The sequence below is a fragment of the Melanostigma gelatinosum genome (assembly GCF_949748355.1).
Source record: "Melanostigma gelatinosum genome assembly, chromosome: 9".
In the NCBI taxonomy this organism is placed as follows: domain Eukaryota; kingdom Metazoa; phylum Chordata; class Actinopteri; order Perciformes; family Zoarcidae; genus Melanostigma; species Melanostigma gelatinosum.
Genome location: NC_136642.1, coordinates 11,075,293 through 11,101,290, shown reverse-complemented (window position 1 = coordinate 11,101,290; position 25,998 = coordinate 11,075,293). Strand labels below are relative to the sequence as shown.

At 43.2% G+C, this 25,998-nt stretch overlaps 1 protein-coding gene across 1 annotated transcript; it reads left to right on the top strand.

Moving 5' to 3' along the window:
• The first annotated feature begins 740 nt into the window (after window positions 1–740).
• On the top strand, window positions 741–24,520 carry LOC306782343 (CUGBP Elav-like family member 3). The gene is made up of 15 exons (XM_079275663.1): window positions 741–835; window positions 1,065–1,094; window positions 1,654–1,870; window positions 3,215–3,297; window positions 17,388–17,436; window positions 17,798–17,926; window positions 18,007–18,086; window positions 18,439–18,594; window positions 19,024–19,168; window positions 19,517–19,663; window positions 20,138–20,197; window positions 20,772–20,876; window positions 20,993–21,136; window positions 21,321–21,484; window positions 23,845–24,520. Exons 3-14 carry the CDS (start codon window positions 1,726–1,728, stop codon window positions 21,446–21,448), a joined length of 1,371 nt encoding a protein of 456 aa, XP_079131789.1. The 5' UTR covers window positions 741–835; window positions 1,065–1,094; window positions 1,654–1,725; the 3' UTR covers window positions 21,449–21,484; window positions 23,845–24,520.
• The last annotated feature ends 1,478 nt before the right edge of the window (window positions 24,521–25,998 follow it).

Here is a 25,998-nt window from a genome sequence, read left to right as displayed (position 1 = left end):
AAGTGCAGACGTACAAGTAACTGAGTGAGTTACTTGTGAGTTATATTTTATTTTTCGTGTAAGTGAGGCAGACATATTTGTTGACGGTCCCTGGGAGTTACGTCACACGCTTGCTACCGCTCTGACGCGCGGAGGAGGGGGAGGGAGAGAAAGAGAGGACAGGAGATACCGGCATTGGACGTGAAACGCCATCCAGCCGTTGAATGGGTGAGACGCAACAAGAAAATAGAAAAAAGCCAGAATAGAAAGTATATCACCTCGATTAACGGTTGGAACAATAAGCGCGAGACTGAAAAATACTAACTGTTGCGGCTGGTTATCCTGTTATCACTTTGTAATTAATTAGGAATTAAGAATGGGGTTTTGGGGAAAGTTATAACGAACTAACGTTAGCCGGACGTCCACTCTGGATTTTGAGAGTCGAGAGGTTGGTAATATTTCAGCGGTGACGAGCTGTGGTTTTGGACTCACCTGCGAGGACTCTCCGCCAACTCCAGACGTCCAGACCGGGAACACCGGAGGGGGGGCTTGTTAAAAACACAACCGAGCCTCTATTATCTGTACACGGAAGAGGAGGAGGAGGAGGAGGAGGAGGAGAGGGATAGTTCGGCAGGCACAAAGAGCATCCAGAGAGAGTGAGAGAGAGAGAGAGAGAGAGAGAGAGAGAGAGAGAGAGAGAGAGAGAGAGAGAGAGAGGGAGGAAAGGAAAGGAAAGGAAGGAGGACGGGACTGAGAGAGCGAGCGGTGAGGACAACAACGGGGACCCAACAGAGAGCATCCCTCTTTAGTTTCTGATCGGCACAGGAAACACTCTGAACAGCATCATCTGAACACGGTAAGAGCTCTTTGATGTATTCTAGTCTGTATATTTCTCTGTGTTGTTTTGTTCCGGCGTGTGCGTGCGTGCGCGCGCGCGCGTGTTTGTATGTGTATGTGTACATTGAGGGGGGATCGGACAAAGAGCCAGGGAGCCCCATGACTACATGCTGTAACCTACAGCTGGCTAAACAAAGAACCCGCTCCATGATTTACCCCCAATCATGCTGTTTTTATTTTATTTGTAGGGATCCGGAACGCTGCTTATCTACCAAAAGGTAATGAATGCTCACAGATATATTTTCGATATCTATTTATATAATTGGAAGGGAAGGGGGGGGGGGGGGGGAGTCCCATTATTGTTTTATGATTGGCTAATTAACATTTGCATAATTGTTTTACCAGAAGCTACTGGAGCCCTTTGTCATGAGGCTAGACAATAAATACTCAAAATGATCACGCAAATAATTTATATATATATTAAAATAATTGAGGCACACATTTTATATACTAAGAGCATGTTCAAATAGGAAAGTTGATTCAGAAAATATATAGATTTTTTTTTTTGGTATTCTTATTTTTTTTTTTAAATCATAAAACTACAAATATACACAACACTAAAATAATCTAACAAATTACAAGTAAAAGCCCCCGAGGGAATACTCATTTTATTGCGATACCGGGAGTTTTAAAGTCTACAATGTGTAATAATTACAAATAAATGATAACTTATACCACAGACATACCATAAGAATATGACATTTGTAGGACTATTATTGTGTTATTGTCGTCTTCTGTGACCCAAAGACTCATCCAGCATCGGTTGCTCCTCTCCAGGGATACCTGCTGATCTGTTTTCCTCCCCTATAGCTCGCTGCTACACCCAGTCCTCCTCTCCACTCTGTCCCGATGAAGGAGGCCGACGCCATCAAGCTGTTCGTGGGGCAGATCCCCCGAAATCTGGAAGAGAAGGACCTCAAGCCCATCTTTGAGCAGTTTGGCAAGATCTATGAGCTAACTGTGATTAAGGACAAATACACAGGCATGCACAAAGGTATAGGTCTTTGCATATACAACTTTAACAGAGAAAGACAGATATGATACCAGATAGATACACGTGTGACAGGAAGGCAGATGTATGGGTGGGTTCTCCTGCGCTGAGTCACATGTCACCATGGAAACGGTCACACCTCCTCTCGTCTCCATCTCCCGTTAACAACGTCAGATCATGAAGACGGGGAGAACAGAGTCGGCTAGTATGCTTGTGCCAGATATAAAGGCGCGATATATAGTTGGGAGACTTCTAATCGTGTTAATAATTAGGATGCTTTAAATAACGGCCTCATCTAACAATATATAGGTAATAAACGGAAGCAAACACACACATTGACCTGGGGTCCTGTGTGTTATCAACCAGATTACCGTAGGCTGTATGCTCCAATCAGTGTAATGGGCATGTAAGCCCGGGTGACACACGGGGAAAGAATCAGTTGTTTTGAGAATCCCCACAGCCACAGTAAGCCTCTCTTAAAAGCAATGAGATGGACCATAATATCCATGTGTTTGTGTGTGTTTGTGTGTGTGTGTGTGTGTGTGTGAGTCATTATGTTGAGTCACTCTCTGTTCTTCAGATGTATGTCCACTCATGTGCGAATGTTTCCATCCTAATCGTCGAACCTTCTCTTCTTTACTTTGAATCTATATACGTTAGTCTGTCTTGAGATGCTGCCGGAATGCTAACCTGCTGCTAATCTTGTTGTCTTAGTGCTGGTGACAGGTGTAGTAAACAGCTCTGGCCAGCCAGCTCTGCTACCTACCCCTCCCTCTCACACACACAGACACAGGTACAGCACATAGGACAACAGAGGGAGTGTATTTGGAGTGATCGTGAGGCATGCATATAGTGGTTTGTTTTAGGGGCAGGAAACCTGACTGTGCCCAGCCTGTGAGGCCTTGTTAGCCACACACACACACACACACACACACACACACACACACACACACACACGTCTGTGGTGCTGTCATGTGTGCTGACTCGTGCCGTGCCGTTCTGCAATGTGCCGTGCCGTGGAGTGTCCTTCTCTGCTCTAGAGTGCATCATCATGGTGTTGTCAAGTTTAATTACAGTGCATGAATTTAAATATATGTATATATATACATATATATATATATATATATATGTTTTTTAATCGTCTCGCAGTTGGCCTCGTGATCAATCAGAGTAGGTGACATATACTCAGGGAAGGAAAAGGAGACATTTAAATGATTTAAATGGTGTGGCTGTGTGTGTTTTGGTAGAGGGTGATACAGAGACAGAGATAGAGAATGACAGATATTAGAGCTGCTCGCTGACCTTTTCTACCTTTACTCCTTTCCCTTCTTCCTCTCTCTCTGTCAGGATGTGCGTTCCTGACGTACTGTGCGAGAGAGTCGGCGCTGAAAGCCCAGAGCGCTCTACACGAGCAGAAAACGCTACCAGGGGTAAGTGCACATCACAGACACACACACACACCACACACACACATCCCCAAAACAGTACACACTTCACACTTGTGCAGTTATAAACACAAGCTTGCACATACACTCATATCAAAATAGCCCCTTCCCCCCCACCTACATGCACAGACGCTACCTTGTATACACACACACACGACTGGCCTCAGATCAGCGTGTGTCTGTTCTGCTGGAGGTTCAGCGCCCATTAGTAACACTGTGACATAACTCAGCAGACAGCAGGCGTCTTGCTGTGAAGGACAAACACTCCCTCTCACTGGAGACACGTAGGGTACTCTGTGAGCATAATCATCTACATTTCTCTGTCTCTCTCTCTGTCTCTCCATCTCTCTGTCGGCCTCCCCGTTAGCCTCCGGTGATAGCTCCCGCCTAGAGAGTGTGTGTAATTAATGTGGCCATTCCCCTTTGTCTCGTCCCAGTCTCCCTCGGTCTCTCTTGCTGAGGGATGGTGCGCTGCGGCCGGGCAGCGGTACAGGACACTGTTCATTATGGATGGGCCACCGTGCGGGATATGTGTCTGTCTCGTAGGCCGTACCTCTCTGTCGCTCCATCTCTCTCTTTTTTCTCTCTCTGACCTGGTTTCCGTTGCAGTTGAAGACAGATTTTTACAGTGGTTGTTTTGGAAGATTTTGCTTCTTTTTCTTTTTTTTTACACCAAAAGTAGTGTGCACTAGTCCCCAGCCAAGAGAGAGAGCATATCAAAGTATGGGAGGTTTTTTTTGTAGAGATGACATTTCCCCATGCCTTATCTAAACTCTGATTTGCAGCAGTTATAACAGAATAGTGAATGCACCGTCGCTGAGCCGTTCTTACTATCTTACCGTCGCTCAGCCACTAATCGGAATTTCAGCTCCTGCACCTTCTCCGCAAGCCGGGGTGTTGATAAGATCTCTTTGAGAAAATAGTCGGAGGAGGGCCTGAAGAAAAGGCTTTTTGGGGGAGGGGAAATGTTCTCACACAAACACAAATCCCTGCACACAGACATACATGTTGTATTCATTCAGCTGGGAAATGCCTCTGTACATACACACTCACACGTACTCATACAGCATGTTATGATGACATTAATCCAATTAGGGCTCTGCTAAGGAGTCTGACCCCTCTCGCGAAAATCACCTCTCCGCTGTCTGCTGTCTCGTCCCTCCCTCTCGTGCTGCCTTTTGTCCTTTGACTCATGACCCATTCCTCTCACCCTCGCCACTGGTTTTAAAATTTTTTTTTTTTTTTACTATTATCCTTTCCTGTTGATGACATCGGAAAATTGGCTCGTCACAGCTGCAGTGAATTTCCAGATAAATTATGATGAATAATCTGGACACACGGAGGAAACATTTGCAGGGAGGATGCTCATTAGCGGTACAGATTTACTTAAGAGCCGGCACGAAGCAATCTGAATCACCACAAACCCTGAGGAAGACATGCTGAATTGAGGGTGTGGCTGTCGTGTGCTGGGCTTGTTAATAAGCCTTGACTGGCAATGAGCAACATCACTGTTTCCGCATGTGGCCTTCCTCCATTTAGAGTGTCCTGCCTTCCCCTTGAGGTGGATATGGAACAGATTTTCTGCCTGTACTTTGAGCCAAAAGTCTTACTCTCAAGAATATGAAAAATGCTTCATTGAAGACCTTATTTACAGCCTGTTTATCTGAGTGCAGTGAATTGGTTGATGAATAAATAGAAGCTACATGTATCCATAGTTTTTCCTTCCCTTTATTAAAATCCCTCACAAATATTTCCTGACGCATTCCCACAAACAAACCCCTCCGGTATGTTGACGATTGCTTGACTTTCATAAAAGATGAATCTAAATCTTATTTCTCCAAATAATTCCAAGGCATTATTTCATTTCGGTTTAGCTTTGCTATCACTTTCCACTACCTGTCTGTGTGTCATCCTCCCCCTCCCTGTCTCTGGCCTCCTTTGACAGGATTTAGGAATGACTTCAGACGATTTTCTCTCTCTCCTTTTCAAACATCCTCCCATTGTCTAATTATTTTCTTTCCCCAAGAATTGCTTTTTCATCTCTTCCTTATTCCTCCTTTTTATTTTTCCCTCCATGTTTTCCATTTTCTCTCCTTATTTTTCTTTCTCCCTCAAATCCCGTCTGTCCTCTGTTCAACTCCTCCCCTCACGTCCCCCAGTTTCTCTGCACCAGTAGAATATTACAGTCTGTTCTCTTCACTACCCTCAACCCTTTTCATCGCTCGCTCCTTTTCCCTCTCTAAAATCTCTTCATGGCATCCCTCTTTCATCCCCGCTGTTCCCTTCCTGCTGTCTTTTACTCCTTTTTCCCCCCTCACTGCACGCTCACGCTTCCTCCTCGGATTCTCATTTCACAGTCATTTATGGTAACCCTTCTTCTAAGTCCTCCTCTCAATGTCAGTCTCTCTCTCTCTTTCTCTCTCTCTCTCTCTCTTTCTCTCTCTCTCTCTCACAGAGTTCCTTTACCCCTCGTCTCATTTCCCCTCCTCTTGATTAGTTGACCCTTTTGACCATTTCACCCCCCCCCCCCCCCCCCCCTTCTCCGGCTCCACTTGTTAAGCTCCATGATTAGTTTCTCACAAACTCATTTTCATAGTCAGATCCCGGGCTCACCGTGGGGCAAAGGAGGGGCCGAGGTGTGTGTGCGCATGTGTGCGCGTATATTGATGTCTGGAATCTCGGGATTTGCTCTTACAGTATTTCTCAATTGCTAAAACACTAAAACCCATTGGCTGAACAAAGTCCTCAGTTGCCTGAACTCATTTAGCTAATTGTGCAGTCTGTTGTCAATACCTTAAACTGTTTCACATGGTAAAACACAATTTGCAGATCTCACTTAGACTTTTCAGCAAAACTCTAAACACATTCTCAGTCTCAAAACACATTCTGCACTCTAATGCACATGTCATCCATACTGGTAAACACAAGTGGCAACAATCAAATACAAATAGAGAACATATGTCATTGATGAAACACAATCACTCAAAATTGATTTCACTTGTATCAAATGATGTGACACAACCAATATTAGCCAGTTTAGAGAGCAAACAGGTGGTTGAAGGTGGGAAGGAGAAAGTCTGAGAATGGATCGAAGAAACAATGTGAGAGGACATGGTGCTTTCTATTTGTTACAGTAACAGTACCGACTGCTCAATAGATGTTGACTGGTTGCAGGTTCATATCAACAAAGAACAAGAATTACAGTATCACAGAGACAAAGGACACGTTTGTGAGATGCAGGGTACAGTACTGTACAAATAGGGGTACAAGGAGGAGGAAGAACAAAAGAAATTGCAAAGAGCAAAGCACAGTAGTCATTTCTGATCAGTTTTGAGCTGCTGTAATAGAACATGTTTTCGTTCATATGAAATTTGTTTTGAGATTAAAAATCGACTTCTCCCTGAGAACTATATGTTTTGAACAATGTGCTTTCTATTTATTGGTGTATTGTTTACTGACTGCTTGATGGTGAATATTATTTTGATCACTTTGTTTGTGATTTGAGAGCAGTGTTTGATTTTGAGCACAGGTAAAACTGTTTTGAGGCGAAAGTTTCATTTTGCAAGAGGATTCAGAGGTTTTGTGTTTACAGTTTTGAGAGAATGGGTGACCGTTTCAGGAAATGTGTCTTAGCAATCGAGAAAAACTGTAATTGCGGATGCTGATGGAACGTCAGGCACCTCGTACAGCTTTAATAGAGCTGTATCCTCATACAGATGTGTTTCCCTCACACCATGGCCAAGCAATTCAAAAGTTTGGTGACAAGTCCAATGCTACATGGTGCTCTTGCTGCGTCTGTCTGTCACTCACTGATGGGATTTAACGCTGATTTAACGGGTCCATCCAGCCAGGAGAGGAATGAAAGCAAGGAAGGCAAACAGAGAGAGTTGCAGAGAAACTATAGCTCGAATGTCCCCCGCTAGCTTCAGCGGGGGCAGTCGGCTGTCAGATTGGAAAATGAGGGAAAGGATAGAGGGATTGAGAGAGAGAGATGAACAGATGGCCTTATCAGAGTTTCCTGCGCCTTGTGTTTAATTTGGACACAGAGAGGGAACGAGAAGCACAGAGGGAGCATGGGATGAAGAGAGTTACATTATATTAGTCACAGTGGCAGACATTGAACAGTGGAACCACTATAAGTCCCACTGTAGCACACAGATGTTTTGGTGTATTAGATGTGCTACGGAGATTTCCCCTGAGGCGCATCCACACGAAAGAGCTCGTGTTGAGCCGTCGCATATCTGTGCTAATTTGCACTTGGAAATTTGCACCAAATGTGAACAATGAGGAAAATATTCAGCCAGGTAAAAATATACACCTATAAATGTTTGGTTTTACCTTAAAAAAAAGCACGATGCACGTAATGATAACACATGGCTAAATGTGTGAACAGGACAAATAAGCAAGTAAATAGCCATTATGCAATTGTGGCCATGTATTTAATATATTCTTTAATCACTACATGATTTACATTGGACACACAGGACTATATGTTGTACCACGGGGTGTTGTCTTATTGGTAGACAGGGTTGGTGGCAGTAGGCCGATGGCGTGTGTCCAAGGTCAGAGGTCAGGGCTCAGCCTCTCGTCAACAAATTCGTTGTGACTGGTTCCAGAGCTGTGAAAAGAGTGGAGACAGGGGGATGGTGAGGGCAACGTTTGCATAAAGAATATTCATTTTATCTTGTCTTTCATATTTAGTATGCAGTTGTATTTCTCATTATTACGGCATAAGTCGTTTGACATGCTGTTTTTGTAATGACTTAGTAATAAACGTGTGAATTGTTATAGTGTTGGCCACTTTAAAATTATTAAGCTTATATATTGTTGACAGTTTGTCTATATTTTAGTAAAAGGGGAACAGCTATATTTTGTACTCCTGATAACACACCATTTACAGTAATCATTCATACAAAAACCCATCCTTCCTTTATCCTAATCTCCATCCTTCCCCAGTCTCGCTAAGGCGACTCTTCCCTCCCGGGCTGTTCAGATTTTAACCTCACATCTCCCTCCCCCCTCTCTATCTATCGCTCTATCTCTCCCAATCCTACTGCCGCTGTATTTCCTCCCTTATCTTTTCCTTTTGTTCTCTGTCGTTGATATCTCTCCCTCCATTTACTCTGCACTCTCTTTTCTCTCTCTGCGTTTATCACTCCCTTTATCTTTGTTCTACTTCAAACACAACTGTTCGTACACACACACACACGTATGTACACGATCACAAACACACTTGCACACATCTGTTTGGTCACGCTGGCATCCGCAGACCTCAGTGTAGGTGAAATTAAAGTGCGATAAGCAACTTAGCAGGTGTGTGTTGTCACGCTTCACTGCTCTCCAGGCAGCACTTTGCTCCCTGTTCTTTGATTAGAGCCGAACCGAAGCCTTCACCCACACACACACACACACACACACACACACACACACACACACACACACACACACACACACACACACACACATTGTACTTCCCATGACACACTTGATGCCTAATGAATTATTAAAAAGGCAGAAGAAGAACCACAGGACCAGTAGTTAACAATAACTGATACAGCGGAAGATCGATATACGCGCATAAAAAAATATAATAAAAGTTGGTAATAGTGGTATTGATTAAATGTATATCACAGCATGCCTTAGCCGATGAATTGGAGTAAGTCCTGGGTTACAGCTGGATCATGCAAACATAACGGGAGGGAGAGGGAGCGAGAGAGAGATTATTTTTTATTTATGTCCCAGGGATGAAAACGTATTTATTTTCGTGCACAGTATGAACTCAACTGGGTTCCTTCAAGGTGTAGCAGACCAGTAGAGATGCCCGTGCTGCTGCTTTACAGTTAGCGTTGTGTCACTTAATTCTGAAAGGAATTGAAAGGAAGATTTTGCTTCGCAATTCAAGATTGCTTGTCCGTTTCGTGTGTTCGTAATGCTGAGAGAATGACTGGGAGGGTTAGGCACACTCTTTTCATGAGTCCATCATTCCGTCCTTGTGGTTGATGTTTGTCAAACCCTCTCATGACGTGTACTGTGTGCATGTTGTGTACGTTCTGTGTGTGTGTGTGTGTTTCCATGTGGAATCTGAGATGCCTGGCAGACAGCCTCCCTGTAGGGCAAAGCTATGATGAGCAATTATCCACTAGGGCGACTTTGTAGGCTAATTTAGCATATTTATGTGGTCAGCAGCACTGTTTACTATTCCCCTTCAGTGCTTACTGCTGCACTTTCAATTCAGAACAGACCCCAGCTCCCTCTCTCCCTCTCTCTCTCTCTCTCTCTCTCTCTCTCTCTCTCTCTCTTTCTCTCTCTCTCTTTCTCTTTCATTTCCTCTCGTCTCTTCCCTCTCTGCCATCCCTCTGCCTCTATCTCTCCCCGCCTGATGGGGTTTGTGATGTGTATCGCTCCCCCCTCCCTCATGCTGTTTCTCTATTTTTATCCTCACTGTGTGTGGGATGTGAAGGGAGTAGAGGGACAAGTGTAGAAAAAAGTGTGTGTGTGTGTGTGTGTGTGGATGAAAGAAGTAAAGAGAAAGAGGAGGAGCCAGAGAGAGAGGGTGTTGGTGTGAGTTGTGTACAGCTAAAACCAAGGGGGATTTAGCTTGTTTGTTTTTAACAGAAGTCTTAACTGTGTGTGTGTGTGTGTGCGCGTATTATATGTGTGTGTGCTTCACGTATATTTGCATTTGTGCATGCAACATGGACATGGAGTGTCTGCCTCATATTTCACCACAAAATTGAGGCAGAATCTAATCATAGCCTCATAAAAGTCTGACCCAGGAGAGCACCTGCCTCTCTACGGCCTGACACACACACACACACACACACACACACACACACACACACACACACACACACACACACACACACAGAGGACCATTTGCGTCTTGGCCAATTTGATCATGTTTGTGTGGACATATAATTACCAGGTTACGTGACTGTTCACTGCCAATTCTGTGTTCTTAGATGCTGAGCCCTAAAGTAGCCCAAAGTTGAGTTGAGTCCATATCACACACCATCTGTTTTGTAAATCCAGCCAGCTACAAATAAATCTGCAGGGCCTAGTTTCCACATTCACAGATTGAAAAGAACTGTTTAGTTTAATTATCTTCCATCATTATTGCATCTGATGCTGGACGTGCTGCTTTGTTCCCACAACTTAAAGCTTCAAATGTGGAGTGAAACACTGTATGGGCAGCTTTAATGTTTCCATTTACATCCATGGACTCACACACGGTTTATCGCAAGATGCACACTTATGGGGACGATTACATCCTTATATATAAAATCCTTATATTTAAATGTGACATTAAATATAGCTGCTTCACACCGACTGATGCAAATAGTTTAAATTGACTGATTATTACTTCCACGGCGGGATGTCTTTCATTTATGTATTTGGGTTTTTTTAGGGATTATCAAGGATGAAACAAGTGCCAGAAAGCGGAGTGTGCCAAAAAATCACTTAAATGCAGCATGCTTAACAGATGCCCAGATCTTGGGCCGGGCTTTGATCATTGAGCGGTGTCACTGACTTCCAGTGCCAGATCACATAGGGAGCATCACTCATTCTTTACATCACTTACTGTAACTTTCACCCTCTCGTTTCCTTTCCCAAGAGCCAACTTCAGCTACGCTGATGCTGTTTCCTGTACATTTGGCTGCCAAACATGCATGTACTCAACTGCCTCTGGACTTTAAATAAAGCAAGAACAACGAAAACATCCTCTGCCATCATAAAAGCCAAGGATGATGTTCACACTGCCCGACTGTTTGACTAACACCTGCATCCAGACACCTCGTCTCCACATGCAATATTTATATGTCTGCACGAAGCTGGATGTATGGAGCAGGGCCACTACAATGGGGGTGAATGAGTGTGTGTGTGAATTCGTCTGAATGAAAGGGGGTTGAGGAGGGCCATGAAGAGGTTTGGCATGAATAGGGTCGTATAGACAGGGGGGGGGTAGGGTGAGACAGGGGAGGAGCAGAGGACGTCGGGTCGGAGAGAAGGCGGAAACAAGACAAAAGTTTGCCATAATGAGCGCGGAGGAAGGGGCAGGCGGGTGGTGTGTGGAAGAAAAGGGGTTTTCTGGGTGGTGGAGGAGTGGGAGGGAGTCAGGGCGCACTTCTGTCAGTTTAAACAGAGACATCTGTCACAAGGGGCCACTGCTGTGTGTGTGTGTGTGTCTGCAAATGTGTGTGTGTGTGTGTGTGTGTGTGTGTGTATGTGATTAGGCAAGAAAGAGGGATGACGGGACTTAAGTAGCACCTGGGGTGTGTCTTCGGCTCTGAGGTCTCCTCTCTAACCACACTCCAACCTGCTGTCTCAATAATGTTCTTTTCACACTGACCACAGGCCAGAGCTGGAGCTTTGTCGACCAAATTGCACTATTGTAGACCTCCACACTCCACAGTGCTCTGTCTACAGAAGACCACTGGGCGTGTGTGTGTGTGTGTGTGTGTGTGTGTGTGTGTGTGTGCGTGTGTGTGTGTGGGATGGTTTGTAAATGAGCGAGTTGAGCCTTGTTTTAATGATGCACACAAATGAGGTTTTCGGATAAACCAACCTTTTGTTCTGCTGATTTAATTTGTATGTTGAAGCACATTTTTAGTTATTGAATGTAAGATTGTGGATACTTCTTTATGGTTTATTACATTATGAGGTGTGTAGGTGAGGTTGTTATAAAATCAGCTAAATTTGAGAATAACTTCCAATTGATGAGCTGTAGACATTTCATTTTAAGTATATATACACCTATTGGCCTGTGAATTTAGTGCATGACATCAATATTAATACACAAATAAAGTATTTTCTCCATTGTATGCCACTTTCTTTGACCTTAATAGAAAATATCATGAGGAATATATGTCAAATCATAGAGTCAGCAGAAAACAGCAACAGGGGAGGCAAGCTAAACATTACTAGATTCAGCCGTTAGAGTGATCTTAAGACTGATCAGCCAATTATCTGTAAGTAAAGTGAGTTTTAGAAATTGTAAGTATGCCTTATGAGTTGTTCCCCAATGACAGAAGCAAGTAGTTTAAAATCAAATTAGAAAAACACACCACCATAAATTGATTTTGCTCATGGTGTGCACAAAAATAGATGTTCAGTGTTCGGCTATTTTCCCCTTTGATTAAGCTTCTTAAGAACATACAGGTTATTTACATATTTGGCCTTTTACGGGGATCCTACGTTATGCTGTAACTATCTGAGCATCCAGAAATGTGTCACTGGCGCTGTATTGAATGTCATTTTTTTGCATAAATAAAATTGCATCATAAATTTGTATGGCTTTGAACCGCCTTTTTAATATACCAGCTCATTTCCCAAAGGACTTACACTCCCTAAAATAGAAAGAGGGTCCAAGTGCATAGGTCTAACAGTTATCCGCTATAGTGCTGTGTGGATTATGTTGGACTAAATCCAAAGGATCAAATTTCAGTGAGTGCTCCACTGCTGCATGCAGAAATGTTTGACAAAAAAACAGCATAATATTATAGGGATCAACGGGGTAGTTAGTTCTGCTTTATGCACGATTTGATACCATTACTGTGGAGAGTGATGAAGGCAGAAAAGCGAGGGAGAGAGACGGAGGCGAATATGTTGGTAATCCGTGCTCCAGTAGAGAGGGTGATGAAGGGTTAACAGCCAGATAAAGTATTGAGTGGAGGAGAAGGAGGGCAGACTTCTCAGGTGTGAAGAATGGAATGAGATAGACAGAGGAGAGAGGGATGAGAGTCGGGGGGGGGGGGGCGGGGGGCTGGTATTATTATGGTTGCAGGCCCTCGTTGCCAGGCAACAGTGCTGAGCAGAGATGCCAGGTTGCTAGGTAACCTGGGGGATGCAAAGCCAAACGTGGTGCGATAGAGAGAGAGAGGAGACAGAGGTGGGGAGGAGCTGCTCCACCTTCCCGCTCAATCGCTCTTGTTTCTCACATCTCAGTGTTTTTCACCAGCAGTGAATGAGACTGTCATCGGGGAGTCAGAGTGTTGCTACAATATCCATATAAACACACTGAATATATCTATACAAACACCCTGAAACACACAGATGAGGCATGCGAGGGAGCTGATAGATGAATCACTGATAATTTCTGGTTACTTTGGTATTTGGTGATCACAATATGTCGTGTCTTTCTGTCTTTTAATGGATTACTTGCAGCCGAGTAGCTCAAAATCAAAGCAGAATCATATTAAATAGTCATGTAGTTTTATGTTAAACAACATCTTTTAAGAGAGACACACATGGGGTGAAGAGTCCTGCTGTTTAGCTCAATTTAGTTTTTTCCCCAATCGACATAAGGGTTCACGATACTGATGATGAAGAGTTTGCAGTTACAGCAATGATGGAGAGAAAATTGAGGGAGAGTATAGGAGCAACACGAGAGGAGGAAGAAAATGAGAGAGAGTAGGCAAAAGAAAAAATGGAGAGAATGGGTGGAAAAAGATAAAAAGAAAAGCAGGCAAGCAGACACAATTGGCATAATGATAACATTGGTTCAACACTACTTTGTTCCATGTTAGTGTGTGTACACACACACACACACACACACATTTAGATATGCACGCTGCCTCCTACCCTCATGATGTGGCGCAATGGTTTGTTCCACTGATTTTGCATGTGTGGGGGAGGGGGTGGAATACGATTTGATTGGATAATCCAAGGATTTAACATCCCCATAATCCATAATCCTGCCATAATCCTCTCTGCGTTACTGCGGGGAGCAAGATTAACTGTATGTTTGTAGGATGTTTGTTTCTGCGTGTGCAAAAGGGCGGGTGCTCTGGGTGTGGGGAAAAGTGGAGTGTATACAGTGTGTGTGCGCATATGTGAGTATACACTGTGTGTGTATTTGTTTTGGCACCACAACATGCAAATGGAGCTGTATTTGCATGCAGGGTTTGTTCATGCGTGGCGGTGGACGAGCCTCCACTGAGTGCGAGTGGTCATGTGAGCTCACACACGATCATACATCACATGTCTCGCCCTCATGCATCGCCGCGCTGTCGCTCACAGACGAGTTTTCCTTCCCTCAGAGATAGAGACTGGTTCTTAGTATTCAGCAGGACGGATCAAACCTCGCTACAGGAGCAAGCCGGCTCCCCGTACACGTGCGCAGGCTTGCAGATGGTTACTGTTAATTAAGTCTGAATTGGAACGTAGTAATTAGAGGATGATTTTACTTGAAAAGGAGCGTGTGGCTGTTCATGTGTGTTGGAGTGAAGGAAGAGGAATCAGTGGAGTACAGTGTGACTGACAAAGAGGGACTGTACTTTATTTGCATTTTTCTCTCAGGCTCGAGGGAATTTTAATTCTTACCACAATATAGATTCAGTTCCTTCAACCTTTTCCCTCAGAGCCAAATCAGACCTACTACCTCCCTCTGGATACTGCCCACATCTCTACATCACTCTCAAACATCTTCTGTCCTCTTCATTTCCTTGTTCTCATACGTTTTGTACTCGCTGCTCACTCCTCCCTTGTTTCATCGGCTGAAAGAGGGAAGATGTCGAGGAGGATAGTGAGAAGCTGCAGCAGAGCACTCTCTCCGGCACACATTCTTTGTTTTCCCCAAGAGCACAGCAGTCACCCTTGGCAACCAGCATCCTTGTTTACCTACCCAGTGTGCCGTCATACCATTGCCATGACAACGAGCCGGTTGCCATGCCAATTTTCCGATGCCATTGTGTTGTCTTTGTGGCGGCGGTGTACACCTCTCATCTGCTGTTTCTCTGGCTTTTTCCTCCTTCTCCATCCGTCTTTTCCAACGCGTCATATGAACTTAATATGACGTGGTTACTTTAAATCACCAAAAGGTCAGTTCAAGTGAACAGATACACTTCCTCAGGAACCGATTGATAAGCCTTGATTGATAAGCTGTCGTCGGGAATCATTAGGTTCTTCTGTTCAGTCGGTTTTACAGTCACAAGGATGAGCTTGAATGGGGCTAATGAAGGAAGCAGTGGAGGAGGTGATGGATGGATAAAAGGATGAAGGAAGGGTTAGTGTACACAAATCTTGCTACAATCAAGCATGCTCTACAACACAGGCCCGAAATCAATGAACAAGACGGGACTGATCGATGAGTTGATAGTGCGAGATGGATGACAGCGTGGCTGGATAGCGATAGCACCAGGACTGGAATATGATGGATGGATGGAGGGATGGATGGATAAATGGAGTGGAGGGATGGATGGATAAATGGAGGGATGGAGGGGTGGATTGACAGTTTGAATCCAAGCTCACTGTAACTTTATGTTTATGTCGACAGTTCGAGTCAATAAAGGGTTACAAATGTACATTATTCTTTCCTCTGCAGACCACTGTGTGTGTATGTGTGTGCGTACAGATGTGTTTGCATCTGTGTGGGTTTGTGCCTCTGATTGTGTGTGATGGCCTTGCCTTAATCAATAGCTTTGTGGTGACAGCTAAGAGCTGATTAATCAAATGTATGGATCAGTCTCTCGCTCTCTCTCTCTCTCTCTGCTCTGCCCTCTCCTCAATTACCAGCTTCATTACATTGCCTTAACACCCCACTGGGACATCTCTCCATTCTTCCTCCTCATCCTCTCCCTTTCCCCTCCTCCTCCTCCTCTCTGTCCCCATCTATCCTCTTTTTCTCATCCTCTGTTCTTCCCTCTGAGTTTTTCTCCTCCCTGTCATACATGCAAAATACAATTGCCACAAATCACTTTTTGAGTGGCAGTGAGGCAAAGCAATGATTATAGTACATTGTACACTGAGTGAGGAACTTTAAATCTGAGCTTGTCTGATAAGGATGTTTATTCAAAAAATGTGCGATGGTTTGCTTTTATTTGGTTTTGCAACATTTCACAGCGTGGATCAGAAAATAGGTGTGTCTACCCCACAAGCGTGTTTTTTTCCTCTTCTCTTTTTGGCTTTTGCTTTCTGTATTGATGTCACTCCCTCCTTCAAACCGCTCCTCGTCTGGATTTTTCTTCCTTTCTCCATTCCTTGTGCTTCTTCTTTCTTTTCATCCCCATCATTCTGCAGCCCTTCTCCTCCCCCACCGCATCCCTCTGGCATTAACACTCTGTCTCATTGCCTCAGTGCTATGACTAAGCACTGTGTGTGTGTGTGTGTGTGTGTGTGTGTGTGTGTGTGTGTGTGTGTGTGTGTGTGTGTGTGTGTGTGTGTATGTGTGCATGTCTGTGTGTGATCAACCTGTGTATCTGTCGATAGTGTATGCATAGTAGGGCCATTCACAACATGTGTATGTTTGCATGCATGCATTAGCAGTCACGGCGATGGATCTCTGTAGTCATGACAATTTTTAGACTGAGGAAGTCACGACTGAATCACGCCCCGCTCCTCCCTCCTCCCCCTCTTTCTCTTTCTATTCTTTTTGAATCATCCTCTGAGGAAGCTTTGCTTTCATCCTCCTACTCTCCATCTCTCTGCGTCACTCCTCATGTAATGCTTCTTTCTTTCCAGCATTTCCATTCACATCATTGGTTGCTTTTGGCCTCCACCTGCCCTTTCAGTCGGTCAAAGTCTGTCGGGGTCCCCCAGGCCTGACTCTCGATCTCCATCCTTTTATTTTTAGCTGACTGCGCCTGTTAGCTTCACACACTTGTCATCTCATCTCACCCCCCCCCCCTCCTCCTCCTCCTCCTCTTCTCTCTTTCTCAATCTACTCTTGTCCCTCATCTAATCCGTAGTTCTTCTGTAATCCAGATCAACTGGCCTGCATTCTTAATCTCCTCACTTCTCAATCCCCCCTCCATCCTGTGTCTGAGAGAGAGAGAGAGAAATCAGAGATTTTAAGGTTGTCCCAGCAGCCTGGGAGTTCAGACACCTGCCACCTGCTAAACTTGATTTATCAGTGACTAAAACACACACTGTCAGTAATTAAAGTTTAATCTTTTTGCTCAAAAGCCTCTGTAACAAAATAATTTTTCAACATAACTATGCGAGATATCACTATGTTATTGTTTCAGCACTGTGAAGTGGAGTCCATCCTGAAGACAATGTCCTGGGATAAGACAAATGGAGCGAGGCTTGTTTATGTTGACCATCTGTGTTGATGTTCCTTCTTGTTTGTTCCGCAGATGAATCGGCCAATCCAGGTGAAACCAGCTGACAGCGAGGGCAGAGGAGGTGAGACAAGTACCTTAAATGTAGTTACACAAACACAGACACACACACACACACACACACACACACACACACACACACACACACACAAAGGTTTCAGTGTGACATACAGAAGGGTAGGTGTCCAGCTGGATCAGATAGAGATGAATTACACACAGAGGCACATTCAAATCACATTCTTTTCACCACCCTATCTCATTCGCCATTTATGTAGTAAATACTGCTCCCTGGTGGACAAACACGGTAGCTTCCATTTCTAACAACAACTTCTGTTGTTTGATCAACATAGGTGTGACCAGTTAAAGGTAAATTAAGATGATTCTTATCATTTCCTCTCTGTTCTTCCACATTATTGGTCTCTCAGAGGACAGGAAGTTGTTCGTGGGCATGCTGGGAAAGCAACAGAGCGATGAGGATGTCAGAAGACTGTTTGAGCCCTTTGGCAGCATAGACGAGTGTACTGTGTTGAGAGGACCTGACGGCACCAGCAAAGGTAAACACACACAGTACATACGCTTATATAATGCCATTTAATATAGCCTATGTGCTGTAGCTAACTCTGTTTTGTTACAGGGTGCGCTTTTGTAAAATTCCAAGGACACTCTGAAGCCCAGGCTGCCATCAACAGCTTGCATGGAAGCCGCACAATGCCCGTAAATTGCATGCTTGAGATTACAAATGATTAAAAACATACACACACACACACACACAAGGCAAACACACACATGGTCTTCCAAAGACATCTGCACGAGTCACATGGGACAGTTTGAATTTTCTGTAGGTAATAATGTAAGTAATGTAATCATCTGTCTTCTTTGCTGCTGTCCTGGGTGTCATCAAGATGCTGGGATAGGCCCAAGCCCCATATGAATCGTAAAAAGGATTAAGTGGATAGAGACAATGAATGAATTAATAAACATATAGCCCAGTCCCATTAACACATAAAGTGGATAACATGTAACATTACAGTTGAAACATACTCAATGTTCATCTTTCGCTTCACAGGGAGCGTCGTCCAGTCTGGTGGTGAAGTTTGCCGACACAGAGAAGGAGCGGGGGCTGAGGAGGATGCAGCAGGTGGCCTCCCAGCTCGGCATCTTCAGCCCCATGACCCTCAACTTCCCCGCCTACAATGCCTACACACAGGCGGTCAATGCACAGGCAAGCGGCGCACGGATGCACAAAGCACCCCACGCACATATACGCACACTAAGTTTGTAAGACGAGTGCTGTGCTTATGAAAGGATGTAATAAGTTTGAAGAGGCTATCAGTGGTCTAATTGGGGCTAATGTCATTACCCAGACAACAGAACATACGTCATCTGGCATTAGCTTTCCCGCAACACACAACCATTAACCCACTGACTCGGGACATAATGGCCTTGTAATTAGATCTCTATTCATCTGTTCCTCCATCACTCCCTCTCCCTGCCCCTTCCTCTTCTCTTTGTTTCTCCCTCTATCTTTTCCCCATATCCTCTTTACTGTCTCTTTGTCATCTTTCTCCTTCACTTTTTCCCCTCTTTCTCGCTCCCTCCCCCTCTTTTTCTCCATCCCCTTCCTCTCTCTCTTTCCATTTCCTGTCTACAGCTTGTCCAACAGCAGGCCCTGGTTGCCCAGTCAGCGTACTTGTCTCCTGTTGCAACAGTTGCCGCCGTACAGATGCAGCAGATGGCGGCGCTCAATGCCAACGGAATCATTGCCACACCCATCACACCCCTCACGCCGTCCTCGGGTAGGCTCACACACACACACACACACACACACTCACATGCCATGCATACTGAACTTGTTTATGCTCAGACACATGCAGAGGAGCTGTATTGTGTGGAATATAGTGGTCTGTAGATGTAGTTATCAGCTGTATAGTACAGCACAACATTTGAAAGGGTTTTTATTATGATCCGCAGTGTTGTCCCTTAGATGCTTTGCTTCATCAAAATAACAATTAAAGTTTACAGCACTTAGTTATTCATGTGTTTTATGGGTTTTTAAGATGTAGACTAACAGGTGTAGTTAAATAGGTATAGTTGAAGAGCGGCAACGACGGGCTCATTTTCTGGAATGTGATCTCCATCTGTAGGTACAAACACTCCACCAACTATGGCTGCAACGCCTGTGCCATCTCTCCCCCCGCCATTAGGAGTGAACGGTTACAGCAGTCTGCCAACCACCAATGGACAACAAGCAACAGAAGCACTATACACCAATGGCATTCACGCATATCAAGGTTTTTTGTTTGTCTTTTTTGAAATTGGTTATGGCTGCTCAAAGAAAAAAGTACAGAACGCATGAATAAATAAATACTATCACAAAAATAACTTGATGAATAAAGATAGAAAGAAGGAAAAAATCGAGAGAGAATAAATTGCATTTACTGAAAATCGTAATCTTTCTAGCTTTATGCATTCCAAGATTTCCTGTATGAATCTGTTGTGTGTAGAATGGGAGTTTTCCATTTAAGAAGAGCGCCCAACAGAATAGTAAATGCTTTGTTGTGGAGGGCATATTCGGTGGGAGACCAAACAGGGCTGTCAATAGGCATATTGAGGGCCTGACTAAATATTAAGGTATTTAAATAAAATCTAAGAAGCACTTAAAGACTATTGAAATTGAGACTTAACCGAAGGGAAATCTGAGATTTATGATCCCATTGTGTGTCTTGTTTTCATTCTCACTGCTTTTCTATTTCGTGTCTCGACAGCTCAGAGTCCGGTCCTGGACCCCATACAGCAGGCGTATGCAGGCATGCAACACTACACAGGTTGGTGTAAGTGTACAGCCAGGTGACCAAACATCTTGATGAATGTCCCACTGTGGGTTGGGATGGTATATGGATCCCCAATGTAAACACTTGTATGTTGCTTTTTAAAGAAATCCCTTCCGGTTCAGTAAGGCAGCTCATGCAGTAGGTTGAATCAGAATACATGTAAATATGGAACAAGGAAGGTCAGGTGTCTGCTTTCAGACCTTCGTCTCAAGGGTGGAAGAGTTTCACGGGCAATTAATTTTGTTATGATTCATCCGATTTCAGTGACACACATTTAATGGCCGGTAAATGTAATACAGCTAATGACACCTTTACACCATCTGAATACATGATTCACACTTATGGAGTAAATGGGGGTGGGGGGGGGGGGCTGTAATGTGTGCGCACCAGACTCAGACCAACAATGGCATTGTTGTTGTGTCTTGCTCCGTTCAACTGTTACATTTAATAGTTTTCACCTTCAGCAGGAGACGTTTCAGTTTCAAACCGAATGATTCTATTGGACACTGCCATGTTGCCACCTGTTGTTTTTACCCAATCAGAATTTTGTTACCGTCTCTCCCAATAGCGGCGTATCCTGCTGCCTACGGATTGGTCGGCCAGCCGTTCCCCCAGCAGCCAACACTGGTTGCCCAGCAACACCAGCAGCCCCAGCAACAGCAGCAGAGAGAAGGTGATGTGACTTATTTTACTGTCTGGGGCCACACCCACAATGATCTGATTTAAAGTTGTTTATCACAAGGCTTTCACTGCCTGGGATAATTTATCACATTCGAATGTGTGTTTCAGGTCCAGAGGGCTGTAACATCTTCATCTACCACCTGCCTCAGGAGTTCAGCGACTCTGAGATGCTGCAGATGTTCCTGCCCTTTGGCAATGTCATCTCGGCGAAGGTGTTTGTTGACCGGGCCACCAACCAGAGCAAGTGCTTCGGTGAGACACACAGACGGGGAGAAAGAGGGAGGGAAAGGGGAGAGCAGAGAAAGGAAAGGACGAGTGACAAAGACTGGGTGACTTTGTGGAGCATAAGATATCGTGTCTGTTTAAATTTGACATCTTGGTTAAGTTGAGACAAAGGCACGATCAACAACTTTTCATTTTCTCTCTCTTTTTCCAGGATTTGTGAGTTTTGACAATCCAGCCAGCGCTCAGGCCGCCATTCAGGCCATGAATGGCTTCCAGATCGGCATGAAAAGACTGAAAGTGCAGCTGAAAAGGCCCAAAGATGCCAACCGCCCGTACTGAGTGACAACTGAGAGGAGGAGGAAGACATAAAGAGAGGTGAGGTGGTGAGTGAGGAGGTGTTGTATGTTGGGGGAGCCAGAGAGAGGAAAAAAAACAACCTGGAGAAGTTAGCGTTAGCTTTGACACTGCAATGCTAAATGATGGTAGAAAGTTAAAAAAGAAAGAGCTTAACATGACATAACAGTGCATATACTACGTTGGGTTACTCATATGAAAACAAGTAAAATACTAAAATATTGTTTTCCTTATTTATTTTCTTTCCTGCTGTTTTGATCTTTTTCCTGAAACGGCAACTTACCTCACCCAAGATCCTTCCGTCCAATCATAATTCACCAGGACCCCATCGCTATGGCAAAGGTTGCCTAGTGACCGATAAAGCCCTGACCCCCCCTTCCTCTCGCATTGTTGTAAGTTGATTGGTTGGCCTGTGTTTGGGTTGCTGTGGCGATTGATTGCCTGTGTTGGTTGCCCTTGGCAAATTTTTTTGTTCTGTCACCTCGAGCAACCAGCCATGCGTTGACCTGCATGTCCTGTTGCTATAGTGACCACAGACTGTGTTTGGTGCATTGTGACTTTATTTTGTATTGACCTGTGCACATACTGATCAATAACTGTCTAGAGCCAGGACCGTACTCAGAATCAATTGATTTAATTGGATATTTGATATTCATTGTATAGTCATTTGATAAATTCTACAGCAACGCTTGTTATTTTATTTGCAGCTTTGTTTTTGATCAGTTTCTGTAGTGTTCTGTTTGGTGTCATTTTATTATTTGAACAACTTGTCTGGGTAATGTGTCTGTTTTACACTGTTAGTGTGTAATGCAGGAGTGCGTAATCCTTGTTGTACCGGTGTCTGCAAACAGAAGTTTTCCAGATGTTTCCATATAGTGGACTGGTGGAGAAATGTAGACCAGCATGACAGTTTACTGCAAAATATGACATTATTTTAATGAAAAATGTAACATGCTATTATGATATTATGCAACACACAACAATGACAGGCCATGTTGGACAAGACGCCTTGAAATTATTATGCAGTACTGAACATAGACGTTTAAATATGGCTACAAATGGGCCACACAGGGTTAGGATGGAATGGAAAGTTTTATGCCAAAAGCACACTATTTTTGGGCGAGCATGCATTTTGTTGAGCTGTGCTCTGATAGGCTGAGTTTTATATTTCTGGATTGTGATTTGTTACTCTGTTTGATGTGGCACTTTAGTCTTTTGCTCCTTTGTTTCTCTTTCTTGGTCTCTTTTACATCTCCTATCAGTGCATTTGTGGTGTTTCCTCCCTCCCTCCCTCCCTCCCTCCCCCCTTCACTGCTCCCCTCCTCCTTCTCTTTTGGTCCACTTTTCTCCTCCTACTTCTCCTCCCTTTTCTCTGTCAAACTCTGTCTTTGCTTCTCCTCTTCCCAACCTCCTCCCTCTCTGTCCGTCTCGCTCGTGTTTTGAGGTAAAGGGTATGTGGTTGTTATGGTGGAAAAACAAGTGCCTCTTGCTTATTGGAGAACAGCCCTCAACTGTAGGAATTCTGGGAGAAATATAATAAAGAGAGAATAGCGGACATATTTAGTTTGAGGTAAATTCAATCCTCAACAAACCCCCAACCTTAACCAAAGAGGAGAAAATGTGTAGCTGCTGTCAGACCAGTGTGTGGACGCACCGTCACACGGCAGCACACATTATGAATAAAGGATCCTGTTTCTATTTCTAGACAAAGTTTTATACAATAAATCCGTGTGGATACCCACCACCATGTCCCCGCATCCATCAGATACAAATTATCACCCAGAATTTCTATACTGCAAATGCCAGAGAGTGATGCATGACGGTGGTAGTGTTTGCTTGCCATGATGATTCGAGGCACATGAGTGCAGCACATGCTCATAAGGACACACACATAAACACATAAACACATATGGAGCTTTACAAACATGCGCACACACGCATAACCTCCAGACACACACTTCCAAATCACACAAGGAAACGAATAACGTTTTATTTTTCACTGTATTGAGTTGCATGATCCAGACACTGTGTGTTTATGTGTTAAAGCACCATGATTTATTGCTGTTGAAAGACAAAGCTTTACAACTGAGAATGATGCCTTCTTGTTTTGACTCACCGGGATGAAACTGAAACAAAGACGAGCTAGGAGCACCCTTAGGTGCAGTTTGCTGCCAGACATATGAAAGCAGTTCAAGTCGTGCCGACAAGAGTTTTGTTTAATGGGAGGAGCATGTTTGACAAGATGTACAATCAGACAGAAACATGGAACTCCAGTTCATTTTTAACTCTGCTTTCTAACATGTTCTTACTCCTTCTCTGTCCCTCCCTCCTTGTTTCTGTATCGCTCCCTCTACCCCCCAAAACTCTCCATCCCCTCACAGGTGACCTTTCAGAGTCCAGCCGAGGTGGAATCCCAGGGTTCATAGCGTTTTCAGACTGACCGCTACCTTTGAGCGTCCTGGGAGTGCAGCCAAACACACTGACACACACTCACATGAATACACATGCGCTCGCAACGCTGAACCTCGAACGGTCCAAGGCTGATATACAAATGTACATAAAGTGCACAACCACACACACACACACACACACGCCTGCAGACACTCACAAAATACACACGGTTCACACCAGTCAGTAATCTTACCCATACAACCAAAAGTTCGGTTTGACCGCGGTGTGTGTAAAGTTTGACAACAGGGTGTTTAGTACAGTTAAGACAACTCAGACCGAGCGTGTATGGAAGATACTGATGAAAAATGCTGATATATCACTTCAATAGACTTTAACATGTCTATACCATGACAAATATAGAGGGGCCGATGTTTCATAATAAAAAAAGAAAGAAAATACAAAAAAGATGACTAAATGAGTAGGTTAGAGAGAGACTTTGGAGAAAATCCTAATGACCTGTAAATAATTTAGTTTACAAAGAGCAGCATTTAAAAAAACAAGAAGAAAATGCTAAAATACTACTTTAGATAAACACTGAACAGGACACAGCAACATTATTATTATTATTATTATTATTATTATTATTACCACTAGTAACATCATCATCCTCATAAAGGGATATTACATTCCAAATTGTAAAATGGGAAATCACTAACCTATTTTAAATTTCTACTTAGATTTTAGGTGAAACTTGGGGGTGGGGGGGGGGGGGATTGCACTTTTATTCGGGAGGTTTTAATATTTGAGCTATTTTTTATTTATTTACTAATTTATCAATTATTTTGTTTATTGGGAGAAGGGGTTTGAGTGGGTTGCAATATTTTGATTTTAGAATTTTCTAGAGAAAACCTTTTGAGGGCCTGTTTCTGTCAGACTCTTGCAATCGAGTAATTATAATGTATGTATTAATTATTACAGCAATTATATTTATTTCTAATTTATTGAATCCTGTTTTTGATCCACTCTCTTTTTAAGTTAAAATAAAAGTATCATACTAAATGTCCTCATGTGATTTTTTTTAAGTGTGTATGTGTTTGTATGTGTGAAGAAAATTTTATGATTCATTTCCACAAAATTCTCGATTTGAATGATTCTGTTCAAAAATGGCACAGACATGAGAGCCACAACCATCTTCTGACCAGAAGGGGGCGGAGTTAGAAAACACATTACCAGAGAATAAGAGACAAAATGTTTTCACACAAAATAAGGTGATGTGCCAAGCTTGTTATCTCCTCTATTCGTTAAAGGGAGTAGCCGACTTATTTATCAGCAGAATTAAATACTGGATTCATTTTATCTTTGTGAGCACGCTCCCTGTACACTCTTCTCCCTCGTTTAATGAGATGATTATAGTTTCATTTACCAAATGTGCTCAAGTCAATTGATGAGATTATTACATAGTATGATGATCACATAATATCGTATTTCTCCCCTTGTGTTTTTCAAACTTTCTTAATCGCTCTACTGTAGGAACACACTATGTAGCGTTGTTGCTCGTAGCAGATTTAGTCCATAAACAATTATTTCATATCGATTTATGTAATTTAGAAATTCAAAAATGATTCATAAACCCATTAATTAGTATTAACGAATGATGGTACTTAGCTTACGCCATAAGTCACCATTAGTTTTACTAACAGAATTTATCAAAAGATTACATTTTCAGAAGTTTTAATATATATATATATATATAATACAGGGACTTCAACTTCAGAATGTGATATTAATCAATTAAATCTTAATCTCAGGGTTGCTACAGAGTTCTTATCAAGGTGTGGACCTATTATTTCATATACACACAAATCAAATAATCAAGTTCTTTATAAATGAAATATTTATTTGACGATACATAACTAAACTACTGAACAGAAAATAAATGATAAAATAAACAAAATGAAAGGAATGAATAAAGAATAGGATGGAGAGTAAAAGGAATGACAATGAACCCCAACTGGATGGAAAGGCATACATGTCACCGGGTACAATCTGTGACTCACATCATTGACTGATTAATTCAATTTGTCGATTGACGATTTTGTCGAATTAATTAATAATAGTTACTTGCAGAGTCTTTTTCATTCTTC